The sequence below is a fragment of the Sycon ciliatum genome, chromosome 4 (genome assembly GCF_964019385.1).
Source record: "Sycon ciliatum chromosome 4, ocSycCili1.1, whole genome shotgun sequence".
Taxonomy (NCBI): Eukaryota; Metazoa; Porifera; class Calcarea; order Leucosolenida; family Sycettidae; genus Sycon; species Sycon ciliatum.
Window position 1 is genome coordinate 31,002,717 of NC_088646.1, and position 21,040 is coordinate 31,023,756.

At 49.3% G+C, this 21,040-nt stretch overlaps 2 protein-coding genes and 1 non-coding gene across 3 annotated transcripts in view; all 3 read right to left on the reverse strand.

The window, feature by feature from the left end:
* Positions 1-79: 79 nt before the first annotated feature.
* On the reverse strand, positions 80-9,118 carry LOC135815589 (histone-lysine N-methyltransferase NSD3-like). Its single transcript, XM_065328905.1, has 6 exons — positions 6,615-9,118; positions 5,420-5,619; positions 4,708-4,775; positions 3,134-3,576; positions 1,876-2,017; positions 80-1,505 (listed from the first exon to the last, which is right to left on the reverse strand). Exons 1-6 carry the CDS (start codon positions 8,924-8,926, stop codon positions 1,065-1,067), a joined length of 3,606 nt encoding a protein of 1,201 aa, XP_065184977.1. The 5' UTR covers positions 8,927-9,118; the 3' UTR covers positions 80-1,064.
* Positions 9,119-9,705: 587 nt separating this feature from the next.
* Positions 9,706-21,040, reverse strand: part of LOC135815598 (dynein regulatory complex subunit 7-like) — a 15,001-nt gene continuing 3,666 nt past the window's right edge. Inside the window, exons 5-17 of the mRNA XM_065328914.1 lie at positions 20,217-20,435; positions 19,747-19,866; positions 19,472-19,568; positions 18,482-18,610; positions 18,064-18,192; positions 17,657-17,720; positions 17,278-17,437; positions 16,529-16,735; positions 12,484-12,597; positions 12,224-12,334; positions 11,607-11,801; positions 11,163-11,308; positions 9,706-10,918 (exon numbers count right to left, since the gene is read on the reverse strand). Of these exons, the coding sequence (XP_065184986.1) occupies positions 10,807-10,918; positions 11,163-11,308; positions 11,607-11,801; positions 12,224-12,334; positions 12,484-12,597; positions 16,529-16,735; positions 17,278-17,437; positions 17,657-17,720; positions 18,064-18,192; positions 18,482-18,610; positions 19,472-19,568; positions 19,747-19,866; positions 20,217-20,435 (1,803 nt within the window). The 3' untranslated portion in view covers positions 9,706-10,806. The remainder of the gene's footprint in view (positions 10,919-11,162; positions 11,309-11,606; positions 11,802-12,223; positions 12,335-12,483; positions 12,598-16,528; positions 16,736-17,277; positions 17,438-17,656; positions 17,721-18,063; positions 18,193-18,481; positions 18,611-19,471; positions 19,569-19,746; positions 19,867-20,216; positions 20,436-21,040) is intronic.
* On the reverse strand, positions 19,150-19,222 carry Trnat-agu (transfer RNA threonine (anticodon AGU)). The gene has a single exon. It is a non-coding gene; the product is annotated as a tRNA-Thr (tRNA).

The following is a 21,040-nucleotide window of genomic DNA, read 5'->3' on the forward strand; positions in this document are numbered from 1 at the left end:
TAGCTAGCTATCACTACAGCTCCCTGATCCCCACCTAGTACCTGCGGCCTATGGCCCGCTTGAACACCACTGAAAAACATACACGAACACACAGATATGCAATATGTCCAGTTCGGAGTGGGCGTAAAAAAACTTCTAAAACACTGTATCAGAAGAATTCTGGAGGCTCCTCAAGATAATTTGTACCAGTGGGAGACAAGAGGACCCAGCTAGCTGCAGCAGAAGAGCTGCATGGCTGCAAAAAAAGCCAAACCTGCAAATATCTCCAAGGATCTGTGAGGCAGGTATACAGCTAGTCTACCATGCGTTTTCTACGGCAACATAAAAAGTGAACATGACCCTGCGCGAAAAGGTGCCAACAGAATCTCTACAACAGCATAAGCTACAACGAAGGAAGAAAAAAAAAGATACTGACTAGGCGGACTACATATGCTAGAATGTTATGAGAGGGAGCGGGAGATGCAAGGGAGCGAGTAAAGACAATGAGTTACGTACGGGTATCCCGCTACAGGCTCCGGTGCGCCGTGCACTAGGATTAGATATGGCAGGTGCAAAGAACAGGGGGTTCTCGTACCAAACTGCGCTGCTGCAGCCATATTAAACTAAATGTGCGACACAAGAAAGATGTGAACTCAATCGGAGAAAGGAACCTGAGCCAGTTATCAATGTATACGGGGGACCTGCTGAATACCATCATCAGTAATGAAGCCGAGTAGAAAAAATGCGGAAGGAATGTACAAAAAGGCAAAAAAACAATCAAAAATGGGGACAAAACATTGGAAACCAGAATGGAAAGCTGGCTGAGGAAGGGACTTGATTCATTGTGTCATATCTAGTTCACTGCATAGGTATTCCTGCAGGGTAACGCCAGGTGAGCAATAGCGCTTCCGTCGTCAAGAGGCAGGAAAGAGAGCATTACATTTGTAGGTGGCTGCAGCCAGCGGACATGTATGTGCAGCAGGGAAACGCCGGACTAGTGGTAGCAATCCCAAGCACCAGCCCAGGACATTCGTGAATACGCAATTACCATTACGACTTGCCGCCACGTGGCTTCACGCGATCTACTAAGGCTTGCGTTCACGAGCCTTCAACAGCTGAAACTCATCGTGTCGACTGCAAACCATGTCTGTGTCACAGACGCGCAGCACCTCTGGATGTTTGACACAGCAGGACGAGGAGCAGAAGCTGCAGAACTCGACGGCTTTCGTTGCGCAGATGTCGCACACGTGGTACGGACACCACCATGCTCCGTTGGGCACTTTGTCCACATGGAGGCATTTCAAGTGGTAAACCTTAGGGCATTTCGGGTAGTCACACATCACCAAATCCCCAGTCTCCTCAGAGCACTCAAAGCATTCGTCTTCCCATTCGCTGGCAGAGCGTTTCCTCGGCTTTCTCGCTTTCTTGGGTTTCTTCTTCTTCTTTTCCAGCGGCTTGTCAGGCTTGCTGTTCTTGGGCCGAATGCCGAGGTAGCCACTGCAGTTTGGCGCCCCACACAGGCATTTCTGAACAGTCACAAACACACGCATGCATGCACAACATCACAGATCTCGCCTTTGCAAGAGAACACGAATTGATCAAGCTAACCAATAGAGATTCGGAGGCGGAGAAACACTACAAAGCATCCATTCCATTACTACAGGTAGAATCCTTACAATTCGAATCCCAATTTCTAAAAATAGTACTCACTCCGTCGATCCCAATGAGGCGATGCTTGTAATGTACATGTATGTACGGACAATACGGGGCTAAAAAGATGGATTGGTTCTTGGCAGTTGGCCCCAGCTCACAGACAGGTTCCCTAACCCTTCCCCCAACTCAACAGCTGAGCAGCATCCAGCAACAGTTTAGTAGTATCACAAGCATGGTACGTACCGTGAAGCGATCAACACCACAGCAGTCCAACTGATAGTCGAACGATAACTCATCACCTTTGTGGATGTCCTTCAGAGCAAACAAGCCAATGCGTGAGCGGCCTTGAACAACCCATTGCTCTGTATAGAGATTGGGTGAGCAGCTGCAGTAATACATACATATTAGAGAGGTTCCGCACTACGTAAAGTTGAGCAACTTTACGTTAGTGGGCGGGGAAAACCCGTGAATTCGCGAGTTTGCACTCCACTTACGGAAAGTTGTCTACGTAGAGTACGTAGATAGGGCTCTGATAACGTAGCTGGTCCGTAAGTGGATTGGGGTACAAATTTATGACTCTCTCCCCAGGTCGATCTGGTCGTACACTGCCGCGTTCGGAGTTGCCAAGGGCAGCTACGTGATTTGAAAACTCCGTATGGCGGAACACAGATGCGCATGCAGTTTACGTAAGACTTTCCGTAGATCGACTACGTTTTTTACTAACGTAATTACGTTATGCGGAACCTCTCTATTAACACATATATAATTAGTTTCAACTCAAACAAACACACACACACACACACACACACACACAAAATGAGTTGCTGTGATAGACTAAGAGCTCGATATGCGCACCCTCCCTGCACGCACCCACATACTCGCACGCATTCACACACACACACACACACACACACACACACACACACACACACACACACACACACACACACACACACACACACACACACACACATGCACACACACACACACACAGAGTGCCCAGCTGCCCATGGCACACATAGTCATTGGACAATGGACAAACATGCAGATTCCTGCTACGGGGCTGTCTGACAATTGCTGATCCGGCCAGGGAGTATAACTGCAATGAAAAGAATGACCCCAACAGCCGATGACGAGTTTAATGGCCGAGACCCTTCGTACTATTACTCCTCAAATCCGTACACGATAATGCTGTAGTCAAGAAAGTTGTATCACACTACACAACTTTCTCAACTGCAAAGCAAAATAGAATTTCCGAAAACAAGGGCCACTGACAAACATGTGTGTGTGTCAGAGCTGAAGCACAACTAGTGACACAAGACAGTGCACACTGAAACGAAGACAGAGCGCTTCCATTGTCCCCAGACTCCCCACACTGAGCAAGCAGGTACCACCACCACCACCACCAGCCAGATACAATTCCTCCCCCAACACAGCGAAGTATTATAACAAGCCTCACCCGCCCCCAAAGCTCTCTGATAATATTTTAGTTATTATTTACCTGTGGTTGATGAAGCGTGCATTGTTACCCTTCAGACCTGCATCCAGGAACAGACCACTGCCGAGTCTCATGAAGTAGAAGCATGCATCCTCTCCTTCATCGAGGAATGCCGACAGACGTTTACGGAACTCTTCTTCCAGCATCACTTCACCAGTGTACTCAATCACAAACTCGCCGGCCTTGATTTCCTCCTCGCAACGCACACCATAGCCCTTCTCGCCTTCAGAGATGATCTTCATTCGCCTGCCCTTGCGCTGCTGCAGGCGGCGGTTTTTGCAGGCATCGCCGACCGGGCAAGTGGAACGATCGCACTCGTAGTGAGCCACGTAGTTGAGGCAACCCGAACTCTCGCTGCACGGGTTCTCGGCGGTGCACATGCAGGCGGGAACTTTCTGCTTGCGATACAAACCGGCGTCCATCACCGCTGTGCTGGCAACGTTGGTCTGGACAAGGGAATTCAGAAACACATCATAGTACGTCCACTTCCCCTTCCACATGCCCATTGCCGAAGCGATGATAGCGAACACGCAATGTTAGACATAGCAACTTGTGCTGGGATAACACCATTCAACAGCTTGCAAGGCATCATAATACACGTATACAAAATCACGCATATCCGGCACGCACACTTTTCTGACTTTCACAGGGACAGTGCCCCGGAGCTGTGCACCACTCTATGCGGACACTAGGGATTGCCGACACGATGCCAGCATAATGCATGTCATAGGAGAGCAACATATGAGGTATGCTACTAATGAGCGACGAGCCATCGGAACAATACTAGTACCGTAAAGTACCGTTGATCCGCCCCCACGCCATGTCGCTTCCCAGCTGGGTTTTCGGCAGGGGGCGGGAATTAGATCAAGGCTGTCAAGTGCAGTACGATGTACAACAACGGAGAGGATCAGACTCAATGTGCTGGATTGTGCACATTTGATCCTGGATTGGCAAGTATTGTGTACAGCAGTGCATGCGTCGGTTCAACATCGTATTTCGTTGTAAACGCCGAAGTCGCTTCACAAGGAGAAAATCGACAAGGGGCGGGAATTAGAGAGGGGGCGGATCAACGGTACTTAACGGTACAGGTGGAATCCTGATAATTCGAATATGGCTTAATTCGAACATACTGCTTAATTAGAAGTTTTTCCAGGACCAATTTCTGTCAATACGATTCCCACATAAATGTTTCTGATAATTCGAACCCCGAACCAGACATGTCAGGTTAATTCGAAGTTCCACGGATTCCACTTACATAGAAAAGGTGTGGGATTTGTGCTGATAATTCGAAGGTAGCAAAGTGTAATTCGAAGTTCACTGTACTGTACTGGTCAGTTCAGTTTGCATGAGCAGGCTGTGCCGGTCAGTTCAGTATCCGTGAAATCTGTGTCTAAGGTCCATAGCGCAACTCTGCGTGACCATGAGAGCATTTTGACATACATATTGTGTTGTGGGTTCATGTTTGGATAACTAGAAGTTTTTTCCTGGCATTTCGAGGTTCGAATTATCAGGATTTCACCTGTATTAGCATACAGTCTCTATGTTGTACACAGGTGATATCATTGAAAAGTCAGTACCTTGATATGCTCGTAGGGCTTCATCTTCTTCTCACGGTTCGCCCATTCCTCCCTTGCCATGGCAAATCCTGTGACCAGAGGAACAATAACAAACTTAATCCACCTAAACTTCCTCCTAAAGCCATGTTCACTCTTCCATGTTCACACGTTATGCTAGCCAGCCCCTAACAAACAGTACATGAAAAACAGCCATCAGAGCACAACACTTACAGTAACTATATTTTGTAGTGTGTGAACGTGTGAAAGAAACCACCTTTCAAGGTTTCCTTTTACAAATACATGTATTATGCACAACAGACACTCTGCCTGCAAAGGCTCGAGTACTGTCCTTGGTGATAAGTTAGAGCACAACAACAACAACAACAACAACAGCAGCAGCAGCAGCAGCAGCAACAGTGGTAGCAGCAGCTGTGGCAGTAGTAGCAGCAACAGCAGCAGCAGCTAAACCACCACCAATAACACCCACAGTCTCTTATTGGTCATAGGACATAATGAGATTTACGACTATAAATGATTTCAAACAGCCCTTGTGTACGTATAATGTACATATGGCATTTCATGCTGAGAGACAAAAAACATAGAAACTATTTTCATTATTCCATTGGTTTGGAGAGACTCACATGATAGGTATCCATTTACCTCTGGAGAATCCGTAAATAAACAATACAGCATACAACAACAATAGAAGACCGTGGGATTACGCAAAACAGACCTTCTGCATAGGCATCGCTCTTGACACCTCCTTTTCGCGGCATGTCGTGTTTGCCATTGAACGGAATTGTACGTCCCTTGTGTGTCCAAGAGTAGTCAGCGCTGCCATAGAAGTATACGAGGAAATGGCCAACGCCCGGCTGTTTATGCTGCAAGTTCTCTGGGATTTCTTCTTCGTCCACAATCTTCGCAGGCCACCATCTGTAAAGCAGAGCGAGAAGAACGAGTAGCGTAAGTTCTGGAAGGGATAAAATAAACAGGGAGACCGGCCTGGAGCCTCCTTCACTCCCAAAATGTACGCCAATGGTTGACAGCTTTCATGGTCATCTTGATGATATTGGATCCGTGCACTGAACAATTCATATACTGTCATAACTTCTTGACTAGTTTGAGGGAAAGATGACACAAACGGGAAAAGTCATAACTGTTTAAATAATATCTATTTTTCGTCTGATGATTGGTTCAGTTCGTGAAACTCAGAGTTACGAAGAAAACAACTGCTCGTTCTTCTGTCTGTGTATACCTACCGGCAAGCAGTGAATCTTACTAGTGATAGCAGTCTTGTGGCATTGGTTTAGTCCTCTTCATTTCCATTTTACAAGAACCAGTAACTGAGTACATGTATTTCGTGTTTCCTTGACTCTGCTGCGTAGCCGTTTTGCAAAATATGCACAGTGGTTCTCGCCGCTCGTCTTCCTCACTGCAATACAGTTATGCACATGTCGGCTGTTTCTCTTAGTGTCATTGTGTATCATACTATATTTGGGATACCCCGCTGCTATCTCTCCTCTCATACGAGCCATTCAGCATACTATATTTTGGATACCCCGTTGCTATCTCTCCTCTCATACGAGCCATTCACCATATGTGGAAGCTGTAGACAAGGCATCCTGCTGATGCACTTCAATGTGAGGAAGTAGACAACAATAGGAGACAACCATGTAAAAGGAACGAGAGAGAGAGAGAGAGAGAGAGAGAGAGAGAGAGAGAGAGAGAGAGAGAGCCTGAGAGAGAGAGAGAGCCTGAGAGAGAGAGAGAGAGAGAGAGAGAGAGAGCCTGAGAGAGAGAGAGAGAGAGAGAGAGAGAGAGAGATCAAGACCAAGGTACGTGAGTATGCGATGGTAACACAGACTCACACTGCACTTCCCCCCCCCCCCCCACACACACGCCACTCTCGGCACCAGATCGCCACTTACCTATACTTTCCGATCTTGCAATGCACAATGTCGTTGAAGTGCAGACTGCTGCCCGATTTACAATCTGAACATACCCATGTCGGACCCATCTGCTTTGTCGCCGACTTCTTAGGAGTGGTTTGCTGTTGCAGCACTTGGTCTGGTTCCGGAGGCGGTGTGTTGTCTTCCTCTTCCTCGGCACTAGAGTTGAGAAGTGGCGCAGGTGCCGTAGCAGCGCCACTAGCAGCTCCAGTAGTGGCAGCACAGTCAGTAGAAGACGCTCTGCTGGCAGCGGCGACGGCAGCACTGGCCGCCGGGCTGAGACAGCCTGGCTCGATGGACTGCGGGCAGTAAGCACAGTTGAGACGCTCAGTGCCCGTGTGGCCGCACTCGTAGCAGTACTGAAGGTGCACGGGCGGCAGCACGGCCTGGTGTCGCAAGCAGATGATGCTGGTCTCGTTCAGGCGCCGATAGCCGGCCTGCAGGCACTCCTGGGTGGAGTGGAACACGGCCGGGCAGCGCGCACACCTGTCCATGCGGCCGGTGTTTCCGTTGCACGTGCCGCATGTATGAAGCGGGCAAATAAACCGGTTCTTGCTCGGCCACTTGACAGCGGGGAAGCCGCGCAGGCAATCTGCATGGTACTTCTTCAAGCAGCCGGCTGATGCACACGTCTTCAACTCTCCAGTGTTGGTGCGACACACACCGCAGGACATCACGCCCAGTGTGCATTCGTCGCAATTGAAATCCGCCGGCAACGTGCACATGCCGAGACACGCCAAGTGAAACTTACTGCCGCAACCAGCGCCGGTGCAGGCGACGACATCGTCCGACCCGACCGTGTCGCGCTCACACACCGGACATACACGCAGCTCGTGCAGCCAATACTTGCCGACCGAACGGCGCGCTTTTTTGCCGTCTTTGCCACCACCGCCAGCTGAGAGGCTCGGGTCGGCGGAGTAGTCCGCTGCTACGTCAGATACCGAGGATGGTGAGGCAGGCAGGTCGGCTTTGCTACTGGAGGAGTGCGACTGAGGACGCCGCCTGGGAGTACGCTCTTGCACATCACTGGCAGTGGATTTCCGAGACCTCTTCACCGGTGTTCCATCAGGTCCAGATGATCCATTGCGGCCGTGCGACAGGGCAGAAAGCACAGCGCTGCTCGAACGGCTACGTGGCTTTTTCGCGGAACACACACCCGTACGAAAACCATTAGCGCTCGCAGGATTCTGGGACTTCTTTGGTGATGGAGTGTTGTGAGTGCGTTTCTTAGCATGCGGGTCTTGGACGGAGCCATCAGGGGTGACCTCACACGGTGTCTGAGAAACCAATGGAGATGCAAGAGAGGAAGATGGTTTGGTACGTTGCCGTGTGGCATCGTAGTTCACAGTGAACTTATCTCGCCGTGCAAACCTGTCCATTTGCACCGCCTCAGTGGCTTGGCGCAGAGCCAGACTCCACGAACGCTGAATACCAACGGAGCGTCTCCTCTTCACTGGGCAGGCATCTTTGAATGTCATTAGCTGCTCATGGGCATGAAATGGTTGTGTAGACGTGGACGCAATCCACGCACGCTCTACCCGTTCTCCAAAGAACTGCACGTGCAGGCGGTTTTTGGTATCACGGTATTGTCCAAGATTGGGGTCGTAGCTGAGCATGGCTGGCCACCATGGATAGGTTGGCACACGCGCCCAAACAACATCACCAACTAAGCATGAATCTGACTTCATTGGCGAAGTCTCCTTCACTGGGGAGATTCCAGATGCAGGCTTGGGAGGTGTGAGCGGTGGCAGGTCAGGCACGGCCTCGGGCGATGAACATTCCGAGTGAAACATGTTAAGTTGAGAAGCTGGACTAGGTGGAGAAGGCAGGGACTCCACACTGCTCGCATTGGCTTCACCTACATCTAAATCTACTGCTGCCAAGGTAAGCGTGGTATTGATGGCTGGCACAGGACTCGTCTTCGACGGAGAGCGGGATACGCTCCCACACGCACCTCCCAGCTTTCGCGGCGATTTGCGAGGAGAGGATACGCTGCTGGGTGAACGATTTTCTGATCTTCCTCTATCTAATTTCTTTTTAAATCCAGTTTGAATATCTCCACCTTGGTCATCTCCTTCAGTAACACTCGCAGGTTTTCTTTTCAGACCACGCTCAGATGGGCCGACACGCAGTGGCCTCGAAGGACTGGTTGGTAAATCAGCTGCACCGAGAGTTGATGAATCCGAACGTTCTACTGATTTCATTGGACTTGGTGGCAAAGGTTCGCATTTCGCAGCGGTGGCTGCACCCATCCCCGAAGCTGACGACCTCGTACGTCTTTCACGACTCATACTGCTCAATTCCGATCCAACTGCGACGAAACGAGACGTCGGGCCCTAAAGACTAATTAAAATATGTTCAGCTGATAACATAATCCACAAGTACAAGCCGAAAAGCCGAACTCTACTACTTTGTTTTTCTTCACCGTCTTCTGATATCATGATCTGGCTTTCTCTTTACTTTAGCTTCTAAAAAATGCAAACAAGCTTTAGCCAAGATTTTTTGAACTGTACGGTGAAATACCGCCATTACATCATCGCTTAGCAACACAAAACAAACGCGTTCACGTCACCAGGTCACCAGCCTCCGATCCACTCCATGGACCATGGATCCAGGTGACCATGCATGTGCATGGCATCAAGAGTCCATGCACTCTTGATGGCATTATGATGACTGTCTCTGTCGACATGATATGAAGCGACTTTTGTGATCCTTGCTGTATATTTTTGACTTGAACTGAAGTATTGCAAAGTCAAAGTAACTGATTACTTAGGGGGGGGGGGGGGGGGTAAGTTAGGATCGAAGAAGAGGCCCACCCCATCGTTCGATATTATCCGTGGTATAGGCAAGTCTACTCCACAGCTTCTGTAACTAAAATCAATCTGAAAATAAGGATGTTCTGAGTACATGATTGTACTGTCCCTTTTTACTTGAATGGCAAGAGTTAATCAAGGGCTAGGTGAGTGTGTGTCACATGCACTGCACGTACTGTCCAATAGCGTCAAGCCACACTAATATTCATTGAACCAGGAGTCCATGGTTATGGACTCTTGATTGAACGTAAATTGACTGACATTGCAAAAGTTTTATTTTCTTCAACGCGAAATAAACCACTTTTGTAGAAAAAATTACTTCAAGTAAAAATTATACTGTTGAAATTTGACAGAGACATACGTATTACATTGTATACCAGCACACACACACAGGGCCTAGGCTAGGGGTGCACATGCGTGTTCCTTTGAAGTCAAGGGTACATGCAGATACACACTCGTAGTTATTGTGGGTAGACAACGAACAACAGAGTGGGGCAGGCTTTTCAGCCAGGGTACAAAGCCCCAATCATGGCTGCTAACTTCGTAAGGTTTGCTCACTACATGTGTCGAATTATTTGCCATATATGCTGGTCAAGGAAGGTCGGGAGCCATTTAGCAGTTTGCTTAGACTTCACTGCGTACTAGGATCTGAGGCGAAGACGTTGCAAGTGTGCAACAATACCGGGCCATGCCAAACTCGCTGCGGGTGAGCGTAGTGGTCACCAGCAAAAAGCCACCGCTAAAACGTGCAAAGAAGGGAAATGGACTTTACTAGTTCCAGCAGGACGGCCGTATATCCGTTTGACCACCGGCAGTATGGGCTGGGATGATCTAGAATCCAGATTGAATACCTTTATTAGGAATGATTTGATAGCCTTTCTTATTGTAAAGTTGAAGTGAGAAGTACCACCTGTCAACATGTCCTGAGCCACGGGGTGAAGGAGAAATACGTGTACATGTATTTAGACATCAACCGCTGTCGAATCTACTGACTACTGCTACATTCAGCTTTGCACATTGACGCATGCCCGGGCCGTATTGGTGAGTGGGGCTGTATTGGTTGGTGAGCATCAGCAAACGTGTGATCGGAATGGTGCGTCCCTGAGCGGCAAGCATCGGCGAGCTGCTCTTGACGTACCGTATTTGTTTGCAGAACACGACACTATTCATTGGAGCCCGGCCTTCCTCTCGGCAGTAGTACTCGGTTCAGAACATCCAGACATTCCGCGCGGCCACCGAAACCTAAATGCAATTGCAAGGAAAGAATTTGTTCGACTGTCCTACAACATCTCATCTCAAGTCCAGGTTGAACGAGACCTGCGAGTCTGGCTTCCTCTTCCTTCTAGAATGGCTTCTATTTAGAATACGTCATGATGGCTGGTGGCGGGTCCTCGGTAGGCCGCCAGTCTTGGATCCTTGTGAAGTCGAGCCTCCAGCTTCATGAAACGCTTCACAGACTCTTCCTTGTGCCTGCAAGCAAGTGAGGGAGACATCCAGCCACACAGGAAGCACACACCACAGTTAGCTTGGCCGTCACTGACAAACACAAGACTCGATCACAACCAATCGAACAGCTAGAGCACACACATGACACGATACACAATAAAATTAGACCGTTGATAGTCCGGGCATGCCTGTAGCTTTTAACCCTGAGACCGTGTATCCAAAGTGTGCTGCACTGTATATATCCTAGGAGATTCTCTCACGTACGTACCGAGCTATGCGTCGCTGTGTAAGGTTGATGCGGTAGTTGAGTGCATCGCACTGCTCCTTGTAGGCCTGGTCAGCCTCTGACGAACGGAAGCCAGCCCGTTCCTCCGCCTGGAATGCCCTCTGCACCCTCATCAACTCCTTTGTATCCTGTAGATTATGATCATGCCCAGATATACATGTAGAAACAAAGACAAACGAAAAGGCAAGGCTAGTAACTTTGCTGACAAGCTGTGCGCTATAATACGTGGGAGTCTGTATGCAAGCTTTCCAAACTGATACTATGTCTTTTTGGTGGGCTTCCACACCAGAGCGCATACCGAGAGAGACAGACACAGACACCGAGACAGAGAGACAGAGAGAGAGAGAGAGAGAGAGAGAGAGAGAGAGAGAGAGAGAGAGAGAGAGAGAGAGAGAGAGAGAGAAAGGAGGGGGGGGGGGATCTTACCGCTTTGAACTTAGCATGCATCAGCGTGGCCTGGTGCTGCATGCGCTTCTGCAGTGAGTCCAAGCACCCCTGGCGCACTTCAGCCGCTTGCTCACTAGTCAAGTGAGCTGGATCACCTAGGCGCACCAGGAAAGGTGACAGGTAGTCCTTCTCCTTCTCCTTGCGAATGCGGATGGCTTCCAGGTGTTGTTTCTCCTGCATGACGAACACGGCAACAGCACGCAGTGTACAGCAATCACCAGCAAAGTCCAGAAAAGGACACATGTACTCGGTGTACCTTCATTTGTGTTTCACACCTGTCTTGCTTGTGCACTGCACCGTACTGACCATATTGTTCAGTGTGTATAAAGCACCACCCAGATGTTGTGCCATATAATGCATACATCTACCCTGTATGTCCCGGTTCATGCATACATCTACCCTGTATGGCACGGTTCATTTGACCATCGTACTATAAGCCGCACCGACTTTTTTTTGTGTGTGAATCAAGAGTGTTCAGAGGGCGGCTTATACTCCGGAAAATATGGTATGCGGTGCATTCATGTGCAGATGCAGCTTGACTTTTAAACCCCTTCATATGCGTATGTTACGACACTGGATGACTAATCACCACTCACCAACTCTTCACGCTTCTTCTTGGCGTCGTGGTTCCGAGATGAGTCGTACATCGAGATGTTGAGCTCAAGCTTACGCTCTTCCTCTTCTCGTTCTTTGAGCGTGGCAGCAACCTGAAACAGAAGTATTACTGGTGTTAGCCATCAGCAGCCTCTTATTGAAGAAAGCACACTGTACATAGTCAGCAGAATGTTGGGTGTTGGCGTCGTGCAGTGATGCTCAAAATACAAATGACCCTATTGAGAAGTACTTCTCAGCTCACCTCATCTTCGGTCTCGCGCACCACCTTGAGCAGCTTGTCTCTGGTTTCCACCATACTCGTGTACAGCCTGTGCAAGTCCAATCGGCTGAAGTTGGATTCATCGTTTGAGTCAACCTATAACGAATAAACACATACAGTGTGTGTGTGTGTGTGTGTGTGTGTGTGTGTGTGTGTGTGTGTGTGTGTGTGTGTGTGTGTGTGTGTGTGTGTGTGTGTGTCAGTTCATGTTGCATAGGATATTCAATAGCCCTACATATCGTGATCGCATTTATTTTTTTCGATGGTTTGACATTCCCGGTACCTTTGGGTCGCTTTTTTCAGTACCTGCGCGGACTTGGGTAGATTGAATTCACTTAGGATCGTATTTTAGCCCAGACTACATGACATCTGAGTACTCAGCTCGACCGGATTGCTGCCGCAGCGAAACTCCTGGACTTCAACACTATAGTGATGCAGTATGTACACTGCACGAGCTGGATTCCAGCAGGTCTCCTGTTTCACAACAGCAGCTCAATTGTACGCACTGCACAGCCATGCTCTTGTCTTGCTGTGACCAGGTGTACCATGGAAAGCAAGGAAGTTGCAACCAACTGAACGCAAGTGAGAACTTGGCCAGAATGGCGGCAAGAAGCCCTTTTGTCTCAAGTTGGCTTCCACTGTAACATTGTACACGTGTGCTTGGACAAGTAGCTTCACCGGGTGCTATCCACTTGGGGGTCTGGTATAGTCTGAAGCTGCTACATAGGCCATGGAAGCTCACGAGTACACATTTTTCTGCATGGCTCGTATCTAAAACACGTTGTACTCTTCCCATCAACATCCTACTTGCACGCTTCCCATCAACATTTGGCTTTTGCTTGCACTCTTCCCCATCAACATTTAATTAACTTGCACTCTTTCCATCACCGTTTAACTTACTTGCTCAGAGCATGCACCTGTGTCCTTGGCGCACTTGGCACATCACTAGCAACTGACAGGTTGCTGTCAACTGATGCATACACGTGACTGTCACCCTACGACACTACGTACTGGCCACACACAGACATAGTCATGATGTGATCCGCCACTCATCCAAAAAAAACTTTTCAGAAGCGATTCCAATTGACACTACGCTCCACAGACGCATGACACACTAGCGAATCAATGAACCTAGAAAGAATGGCTGATAGTGGAAGCATGTATTTTTCCATCTACCTTGGTGCAATTGCCACTATTTTACTATGCTCCAGACACTGTGCTGCAGGACACGTGTATGAAGTCCTGCCCAGCAATGCAGACCATGATGGTGTGTATGGGCAGGCAGCTGCAGACATTCAGCAATGTCTGGATAAACTCAGCAAGCCCGGTGACCAGTGCAGATTACCTGGTGGAGTGTATGATCTTGGTGGACAGCCTCCGCTACTCATTGCTGGCAAGAATGGCAGTGCTGACAACCATATCATCCTTGCAGCCAGACCCGGTGAAAGCGTTGTGTTTCGCGGAGCGACTGAGCTCAAGTTTGCGTCGCCCTGGTCGAAGGACGTCGGAACTGAAATTTGGTCGGCTAAGGTGGCCACGGCAGTGCACGGCGGGGATGGTATGACCCAGTTGTTTGATGGTGAGACTATGTACGTGCCAGCACGCTGGCCAGATGCTTTCTGGCACGACAAGACCATGTTCCAGGGCCCGGAACACTGGGGACAGTTCAACAGCAGCATGCACAATCTAACCTCGGGCCTTGGCTACATCATCGACGGTGGACACTGTCCCGAGCCACCGAAACCAACAGATCAGAAAGTGCACTGTGATCGCATGGTCGATCTGGGTAGCAGTCGCGTGAACGCATCCGGAAGCATAGTAGTTCTGAACGAATGGTCCTGCGATTCAGGTGCTCAGTTCGTGACCACTCACAGCCCGGGTGATACCACTATCTTCTACAAAGCCACCCACTACCCCCACTGCGACAAGGAGAGAACTCATGGCCGCTATTACTTGGTTGGCAAGAGAGAGTTTCTCTCATCGCCAACAGAGTGGTATTACGACCGGACGACTGCAACGCTGTACGTCATTCCGGAAGAAGGCAAAGATATTCATTCACTACACCTATACGCAAAGGATTCCACCTGGGCGATAAACATCACTGACTCGTCACACATCACTGTAGCGAATATTTCCTTTTTTGCTACAGCGCTTCTGGCAGCTGATGGTGGCCTTGTTGTTCATCCACCGCAAGAGCCCAAGCCTTACCCGTGGTCCAAACACTACAGCCTTATTTCAGATATTCGACTGGAGAGTCTGCGGTTTGATTTCCCTGCTGCGTCTCGTCGCATGCTAGGCGAGACCGTCCCTCCCGACACTGTCACCGTGTATGCGCCACCCAGCGCGATGGAGAACCGAAACATTATTCTGTTCAACTGCACGTTCATGGGTTCTGACGGTCCCTCCATTCTGATCTATGGCAGCCATGTCACCATCACACAGAGCTTATTCTCCTACACGGATTGGTCCGGCGTGGGCGCTTCTCCTAACACTCCGGGGCGTGATGGTCACATGTGCACGCTGACTATATCGGGAAAGAACAACACCATCACAAGGAACACGTTTGCATGGAACGGGAACTCCGCAGGGCTGTGCTCTGGACCGTTCAGTACATCGTACCTGAATGACTTCTATGGGCAGGCTGAGATTCAGACAGACGGAACCCACATTGAATTCAACAGCGACCCATCGAACAAAGGTCACATCGCCAACAACTGGAGTCGCGATACCGGCAAGCTGGGCTATCGCTTCGACAGTCCAAGCAACGCGTCGGCCAAAGTCGGTGATGGGGGTCTGATTTCGCACAACGTCGCCATCAACACCTCGGGCATACGTGTGGGCAGCAACGGGCACATCATTGAGTATAATACGGTAGTTGATGGCACGTACGTCGATTCTAATGATCCAACAGTGTCCTACATGTACCAAGAACCTGGCGACAAGTTGAACCCACACTGGCCATGGGCCAAGCCTCTTCTAGTCTTCCTGAACAAAACAGCGGGGGAATCGGCCACCACACTCTGGAGAAAGAACGCGGCCGACTCGTTTCTTCAAGAAGACAGCCTGGCCGAGGACAACGTGATCGGCGGATTTGACGCTGCACTGGACCTGAGGGACGCGTGGAACCTCGACTTCCGGCCATGCTCCAACTCCGTCATTGCAAAGCACGGCGCGGGAGCGTACGATGTCGACGTGGGAAATCATTACTGGATACCGGGCAGGCAGTTGTGGCAAGCATCCATGCCAATACCACAGCATGGCACAATGGTAGCTAAACTCGACACAGATCTCATCTTTCTTGGCGCTCTGAACTCCAATGAGCACAGTGTGTACTTCGGCAAGTCAGCCACAGATCTAGAGAAAGTTGCTGAACTGAGTGGCAATGACAATGTCGCGGCTATCGGTAAGTTTCACCTGCAGCCGTTCACAGCATACTATTGGCGAGTGGATGCCGTTGTGGACAATGCACTGGTCACTGGCCGAACGTGGAACTTCACAACCGGAGCTAGACGATCATGTGAGTGAGCACCACCGGTGCTTACCATGGCCATGTCGTTGAGTGAACCTCTGAGCAAACATGTCATGAGTGAACTGCTGCAGCAGAACGTGTCAGTGATCAACATGTAAATTGTAGGTTGCTACTTCGGATTAAGTATCGGAATAGAGTGATCTACGCCATTTCTTTCTTTCTTTTTCGTCAAAAATGTTTGCAGTTCAATTGTCACCAGCCGCTCAGTATTGGAGGTCTCGTGAGCAGTCAGCAAATAGTGTTGCATTGAAAATTGGAAGCCCTCCCGCTCACGCACGCACGTACAAATACAGTCATGTAAGTACAGTGCTGGGAAGTAAAGTCCGACCTCATATAAGAGCAGACCCATGTTCACTACATTGCCCATTGTGTCGCTGCACCATCCTGGCGGAGATCGATCACCGCAAGATCATACCTCAGTTCCCACAATGCACTGAACACCACAACGGCCAGCACAATGCATAAGACATCGCCAGCCAGGTTACCATGGTAACTCACCGTGTACATTTCCACCATATCCATGGTCAAGGCAAACGTGGACAGGTCGTTCTTTGGCTTGCTGAATGACAACTCATTCCTGGTGATGTCATTGCCTTTTCGATGGAACTTCAGCAGAATGCGTCCGCTTGTCATGTAGAATCTGCGTCGCTCAACGTCCAAGTCAGCCGGCTTGCTGGTGTCGCGGTTGAAAAACTCTTCAATCCTCTACAAGTGTACATGTAGATCACACACACACAGACCATGATATCAACATTTTTTTTGTCACGAGTAACTCCCCTGGCCCTCCCCTGCTTATCTCCCCCCTCCCCCCCCCCCCCCGACTGAAGTCAGGTACCCAATCTCGTATGGTCCCGGGACCCCTGAGAGTGGACGTTATTTTGAAGAAAAACTTTCAAAATGTGCTGAAAGGATCTGTACGCGTGCAGACGTGTAGTGTGTATGTCGAGTGGAGGTGGTGGTGGTGTATGTGTGTTTGTGGGGAGGGAGGGAGGGAGAGAGAGAGAGAGAGAGAGAGAGAGAGAGAGAGAGAGAGAGAGAGAGAGAGAGAGAGAGAGAGAGAGAGAGAGAGAGAGAGAGAGAGAGAAGGGGGAGAGAGAGAGAGAGAGAAGGGGGGGAGAGAGAGAGAGAGAGAAGGGGGAGAGAGAGAGAGAGAGAAGGGGGGGGGGGGAGAGAGAGAGAGAGAGAGAGAGAGAGAGAGAGAGAGAGAGAGAGAGATCACGTCACCATATATTCAGCAGGTTGCTCACCAAGATAGGCCTGTACTTGCCCTCCGAGGCCGGGCCAAACTTCTTCTGACGGACACCAAAGTCCACCTCGCGTCTGTACAGGAAGTCGTCGCGTCCCTCGAAGTGCTCCACCATCATGGTCGGCGTCTGCTCTCGTTTAGCCAGGTCATCCTTCCTTCCCCTGCACGGGTTATAGGAATTGGAGAAGTTCACGTATCAATGAAGACGTACTCATCTATGACGGTGATGTTCAGTTTTCCCCAGGAAAGATGCCAATCCTCCCTTATTCAACCAAAAGATATTCTCCAATGCCATGATTACGGACGTTTTCGGGATGGCTGGCAGTAACTAGTACCGCCAGCATGGCAGTCGTAGCATTACATTTTCATTCCAGACTTACGATAGAAAGTAGGTCATAATTCTTGTGGCCTCTGGTCCAACCGCTCCCACCCTGTGAAAGTGATCTACAGTGTTTACAGTGGCACACACGCAAACATATCGTGCTAAGCTGGGGATGAGAACGAACTGGTACTGTGCTAGATATATTGGGCCACACACTAACACTCAAGCATGCACACATGCACACATGCGGCCAGCGGTGATTTACTACTACTACAGCGTACTTCAAGTAGTCGCCGTCCCAGCAGTGACCATTCAACATTTTCTTCAGACTTCGAAGCCTCCTGTGAATCCACACTGCCTGAAAACTCTTCTTCAAAATGCTGACGCAAGTTGGATGCATGTTGAGCAGTACACCAGGCCACCGCGCCAGACATGATCACACGCTCATAACACTTCTTGTCGTACCTTTGAGGGATCTGCTGTGTCCCCGATTGAATACATCATGGATCTCCTTGGTGGCTTTGTCGACGGTGCGCTCCTTCAGGAAGTCCGAGCGATGGCGGTACCATTCATGCACCTCACTTTCATTCTTCCCTATATTAGTTAAGAAGTATAAGAGAGAGAAGAGAGAGAGAGAGAGAGAGAGAGAGAGAGAGAGAGAGAGAGAGAGAGAGAGGGGAGGAGGAGGAGGAGGAGGAGGGGGGAGTGCACACTGAATCAAAGCTCATGCTTTTGGTTCAACTCTGCAATAATGTGAACCAGCAGCAATGCCTGCCTGTAACTTGAATTGATAGAGGTTAGTACACAAGTATCACAGAACAACCATATCTCGCGCATGATCTCTACACAATTCACTGCATTGCATTTAGACGATGGTACTCACACAATGTGTCCTCATACTTGATGAGGCGTGTCATGAGGCCTTGCTTGTTCACATATTGCCCATGCTTCTCCAGCTTTGCCTGCTTGTACAACGTGGTCTTGTGACCTCTTGGACATCGCGAGTCAAAATCTGGAGATAAAAAATAGATTAAAAAGAGAGGACCATAAGTTTACAAGTTATCCGTTTTGTCCAACACTAACGATTATAAGCAGGATGATGGTGAGCCAAAATGTGTCTATCCGAGTTTAATGAAAATAGATCAACGGGTTTCAAAGAAGTTCAGTGTGCTACCACAGTACCATCAAATACCGCTGATACACTTAATCACGCTGTGTCGTTTCCCAGCTGTTTTTTTTGCAAGGGGCCGGGATAAGATCTAGGCTGGCAAGTGCAGTATGCAACAGTGCAAAAGGTCAGACTTGTAGTGCCGGTTTGTGCACAGTTTCATCCACAGGCATAGTCGCACTGGTAGGTATTATGAACAGCAGTGTGTGCATACGCTCAGCACCGTACTACTCTAGTATTTTCACGCGTACACTGAAGTCGCTTCACTGGTGGAAAATCTACAGGTGGACGGAAATGGGGAGGGCACTGGCCAGCGGTACTTTATGTTTTTTTATGCCGGTATCAAGTACATGTACTTGACAAAAGGAAAGGTTGACAAAAAAAGCCACCACCCGGATTCGAACCGGGGATCTCCTGTTTACTAGACAGGCGCTTTAACCCCTAAGCCATGGCGGCAGGCACGACTATGCCGGTATTACAATGTATATGTGTTACAACACACTGGTCACACTGACTGGGAGTGGCAGCAGAGACACCTTGTCTGCCACGATATCGGTACTTCAGCCTGACCTGGTTTTGCTGGGCGTATAATCCGTTACCGAAAGAACCATGTTCTGCCGTGCGGTTGTTTCCCTAAAACCCTACTGCGGTACTTGCATGCTTACTAAGAGTACATAACCCTGGTTATGTACTCTTGATGCTTACCAAGAGAGTTGATCTTGATCGGTTCAGTCCAGGAATGGGGAACCTCTATCAAACCTGCCAACCGAGCATCTTCCTTCTCCTCCTGATCCTCATCATCCTGTTGCATACACGCAGGCCGGGAACAGTCAAACAACTTACAAGTAGAGCAAACAGCTTCAGTCATTGCTGATTCCCCTTCCTTGCAGATTCCCATCACCTTCAATGATTGAGCTTGCCATCCATATTTCCCGTAAGTTTCATGCCTCTACTAGTACATGTGAACAGCGGAACCATACCTCTTGCTCCAGGTCTGCATTCTCGCCTGCTGCCGGCATCTTCACTGACATTCCCGCATCCGAGTCTAAACTGAACATGGTCTCCCACAGGGTGATGTCCTTCAAGTCAAACACCATCTCCTGAACACAGCACCACACCAGAGACACACAGACAGAATCTTCCAGCCATGATGAAGCAGATGAGTGCCCCCCCCCCCCCCCTCCCGCTTGCTTCACTGAGTTACCAGCATGGGATTTTCATTGAAGCAGGCAGTATGGTAGGTGATTTTACGGATTTAGCCTTCCCAGGACATAGGTTTACCTTCATGATTGAACCGCGGCTCACTAACAGCTACATGTGGTAACTAAAATATGATGACTACTTAAGTTACTAAATTTAAAACCATCACAATTCTGTGGTCACAGCTCAACTAGATGTCATAGTGAAGCAGAGCGTGGGTTAACAGAGCATGCAGGCTACTGGTGCCTACCTCAACCCCAGAGCCGCAGTCCTGCATGTTGATCCAGTAGTTGCCGTGGTTGAAGATGGCCTCGATTCCCAGGTACTTGTCCGTCTTGAGGTCAACCCGCTCGCCCGTACTCGGTTCGAGGTAGAAGCTGCTAGCCACTTCGCGCTTGCCGTGCAAAACCAATACCCAGGCGTGGACACGCAGGCCATGGTAAGGATCGGGCTTCTCTTTGTTGGCCTCCTGTTGAAAAAAAGGGCACATGGTGAGATGTTGGAGACATGGCTACACTTACTATTGATGCCCATTCGGTGTTTAGTATTAGCAAGAGTAGATAAACAAGAGTGTGCAACTCCCGGATCCACGCGGATGGGTTGGCCCACGGCGGAATTTTTTGTTGACGTAATCTTTTCGACGGCCCACGCGCTGCTAGTCTTTTGGAAAGTTTTGCCTCGTGTACTTGGCCGGGCTTTAATTACAAGGTCGGTGCCCAGCACGTGCTCTCACACTGCTCTGCGGCAAGAAGCGCGTTTTTCTGAAAAAAAGGTGACGTCAACAAAAAATTCCGCCGGGGGGTATCTGGAGATTGTGCAGGAGAGATCCGGAGTTGCACACTCTTGTTTATCTACTCTTAGTATTAGGTTTAGTATGCAGACTGAAAACAAGTAAAACCCTTACTGTGATGTCATCGGAATCATGTCACCCCACAACCGTGACATGCTGAAAAGTGAGAAACTTTAGCTGCGTGAACATCTGCGTTTTCCATAACTGCACTTATTCATGACGAGAAAGTTTTGCGATTGGACCCTCTTCAGCTGGATCATGCATTGTCCGCAATCAATGCAAAA